The sequence below is a fragment of the Colobus angolensis genome, unplaced genomic scaffold, assembly GCF_000951035.1.
Source record: "Colobus angolensis palliatus isolate OR3802 unplaced genomic scaffold, Cang.pa_1.0 Scaffold130, whole genome shotgun sequence".
Classification (NCBI taxonomy): domain Eukaryota; kingdom Metazoa; phylum Chordata; class Mammalia; order Primates; family Cercopithecidae; genus Colobus; species Colobus angolensis.
Window position 1 is genome coordinate 5551543 of NW_012114253.1, and position 3224 is coordinate 5554766.

A 3224-nucleotide genomic window follows, 5' to 3' on the forward strand; every position below is an offset into this window, starting at 1 on the left:
AAAAAAAAAAAAAAAAAAGGCTGTGACAAGCTCAAGGAGGAGGAAGAGAAAGATTCTGGCTGGGCATGGTACCTCGTGCCTGTAATCCCAGCACTTGGGGAGGCTAAGGGGGAAGGATCCCTTGAATCCTGGAGTTCAAAACCAACCTGGGCAACATGGCAAAACTCCGTCTCTACAAAGAGTACAAAAATGGCCGGGCGCAGTGGCTCACGCCTGTATTCCCAGCACTTTGGGAGGCTGAGGCAGGCATATCACTTGAAGTCAGGAGTTCGAGACCAGCCTGGCCAACATAGTGAAACCCCGTCTCTACTAAAAATACAAAAAATTAGCCAGGCATTGTGGTGGAGGCCTGTAATCCCAGCTACTCAGGAGGCTGAGATAGGAGAATCACTTGATCCTGGGAGGTGGAGGTTGCAGTGAGCTGAGATTGCATCATTTCACTCCAGCCTGGGCAACAAGAGTGAAACTCCAACCCCCCCCCGCCAAAAGAAAAGAATACAAAAATTAGCCAGGCATGGTGGCATGTGCCTGTGGTCCCAGCAACTTGGACGACTGAGGCTGGAGGATTGCTTGAGCCCAGGAAGTCGAAGCTACAGTGAGCCATGATCATACCACTGCACTCCAGCCTGGGCAACAGAGTGAGACCCAGTCTCAAAAAGAAAGATTTTAGCCAGGGTGAAACAGCAGGAGCTAAGAGGTCTGTGTCCTTCTTCTTGTCCTCCCTGCCCCTGCACACACACACATGCATGCACACACAGTCATGGGCACTTGGCAGCAGAGTCACACAGCAGTAAGGAGTGTATGTGGGCTGGGCGCATGGCTCATACCTATAATCCCAGCACTGTGGGAGGCTGAGGCAAGGGGATCACCTGAGGCCAGGAGTTTAAGACCAGACAGGCCAACATGGTGAAACCCCATCTCTACGAAAAATACAAAAAAATTAGTCTGGTGTGGTCGTGCCCTCCTGTAATCCCAGCTACTCAACAGACTGAGGCAGGAGGATTGCTTGAGCCCAGGAGGAAGTAGGGTGCAGTAAGCCGAGATCGAGCCACTGCACTCCAGCCTGGGCAACAGAGAGAGACTGTTGTCTTAGAAAAAAAAAAAAAGGAGTAGATGTGGAGCTCCAGCCCAGGGCTCCAGTTTCTCCTAACACCCTTCGATGCCTGGATCTACAGATGAGGAAACTGAGGCAAAGGGATGTTGATAACCTGCCTCAGCTCACTCGGCTGGTGGTGGCAGATGGATTTCATCCAGCCTGTTTTCCCATCTGTCAGGATCAGGGTGAGGATGGCCCCCCCGGATAGCCTCAGACCCTCACCTTGCCCCATACCCTCCAGGGGACAACCTGCAGACAGCAGTTACTGTGGCCCGGGGCTGTGGCATGGTGGCCCCCCAGGAGCATCTGATCATCGTCCACGCCACCCACCCTGAGCGGGGTCAGCCTGCCTCTCTCGAGTTCCTGCCGATGGAGTCCCCCACAGCCGTGAATGGCGTTAAGGTGAGGCTAACCGAGAGTTCCAGCTGTACCGCACCCAGTGACCCCACCCCTGTGTCACCTGACCCAGGCCCCAACTCTCCAGGGTGGGCAGGGGGAGCTAAGCTGAGCTTCCTGGGCCCCTAGGATCCTGACCAGGCTGCAAGCTACACCGTGGAGCCAGACCCCCGATCCAGGCACCTGGCCCTCAGCGGGCCCACCTTTGGTATCATTATGAAGCACTTCCCCAAGCTGCTGCCCAAGGTAGGGCCGCCCCCAGCTCCCTGGCCGCCCCGCGCCTCCCCTGCTCTGTCTCCCTCCTCATGGCTCACTCTCCCTGGTGGGTGCCTCAGCCCTCCCCCATCTCCCTGTGCTCCCAGGTCCTGGTCCAGGGCACTGTCTTCGCCCGCATGGCCCCTGAGCAGAAGACAGAGCTGGTGTGCGAGCTACAGAAGCTTCAGTGAGTGCTCAGCAGAGGGTGTGGGCAAGGCCTGCGGGGCTGAGCTTGTCTGTTCACCTGTTCATCTGTCCTTCCCTAGGCCCTGTCTCCCTCCTCAGGCACCAGAGAGCTGTCACCCCTCCCCACCAAAAGCAGGCAGGCTCTCCCGGGTCTTTTATGCTAAAAATAATCATTGTAGCCTGGGTGCGGTGGCTTATTCCTGTAATCCCACCTCTTGGGGTGGCTGAGGTGAGAGGATTGCTTGAGCCCAGGAGTTTGGGCAACAAAGTGAGACCCCATCTCTACAAAAAATTTAAAGATTAGGCCGGGCGCGGTGACTCATGCCTGTAATTCCAGCACTTTGGGAGGCATAGGTGGTCGGATCATGAAGTCAAGAGATCAAGACCATTCTGGCCAACATGGTGAAACCCCATCTCAACTAAAAGTACAAAAAAAAAATTAGCTGGGCGTGATGGCGCTCGCCTGTAGTCCTAGCTCCTTGGGAGGCTGAGGCAGGAGAATTGCTTGAACCCAGGAGGCGGAGGTTTCAGTGAGCCGAGATCCTGCCACTGCACTCCAGCCTGGCAACAGAGCGATACTCCATCTCAAAAAAAAAAAATTTTTTTTTAATTAGCCGGATGTGGTGACACACCTGCTGTCCCAGCTACTCAGGAGGCTGAGGCAGGAGGACTGCTTGAGCCTAGGAGGCCATGGCTGCAGTGAGCCAAGATCACACCACTGCACTTCAGCCTGGGCAACACAGTGAGACTCTGTCTCAAAAAATAGTAATAGGCCGGGCGCGGTGGCTCATGCCAGCACTTTGGGAGGCTGAGGCAGGAGAATCGCTTGAACCCGGGAGGCGGAGGTTGCAGTGAGCCGAGGTCGCGCCACTGCACTCCAGCCTGGGCGACAGAACAACAAGACTCCATCTCAAAAAAAAAAAAAGAAAGAAAGAAAAAGATATATATATATACATATATTGAGCGCCAACCGTGGGCTGAGTTCTTAACCACAGTGCACAAGTGTGGGGAAGTGAAGAGGCCATGGGTAGGAGCCCAGAGCAAACCAGCTGCCCTGACCTTGGGAGTTAAGGAGGAACACTCCCTGGAAGAGAGGATGCTAGACAGGGAAACAGCGGGGGCTGGGCAGGGGGACCTCAGCAGAGGGAACCGCATGTGCCAAGGACAGCAGGCAAGAAAGGGCATCTTCTGGCTCCGGCTCGGGTTCCTGGGGTTCCCATAGGGTCCGCCGGGCCTGGGGTTTGGATGCCCAGCTCAGCAGGGCACCCCCATCCCAGGACTCATCACTGCC

At 55.5% G+C, this 3224-nt stretch overlaps 1 protein-coding gene across 1 annotated transcript in view; it reads left to right on the plus strand.

Annotated features, from left to right (window-relative positions):
• Positions 1 to 3224, plus strand: part of ATP13A2 (ATPase type 13A2) — a 21074-nt gene that overhangs the window by 14727 nt on the left and 3123 nt on the right. Inside the window, exons 19-20 of the mRNA XM_011934058.1 lie at positions 1338 to 1498; positions 1855 to 1934. Coding sequence (XP_011789448.1) covers positions 1338 to 1498; positions 1855 to 1934 — 241 coding nt within the window. The remainder of the gene's footprint in view (positions 1 to 1337; positions 1499 to 1854; positions 1935 to 3224) is intronic.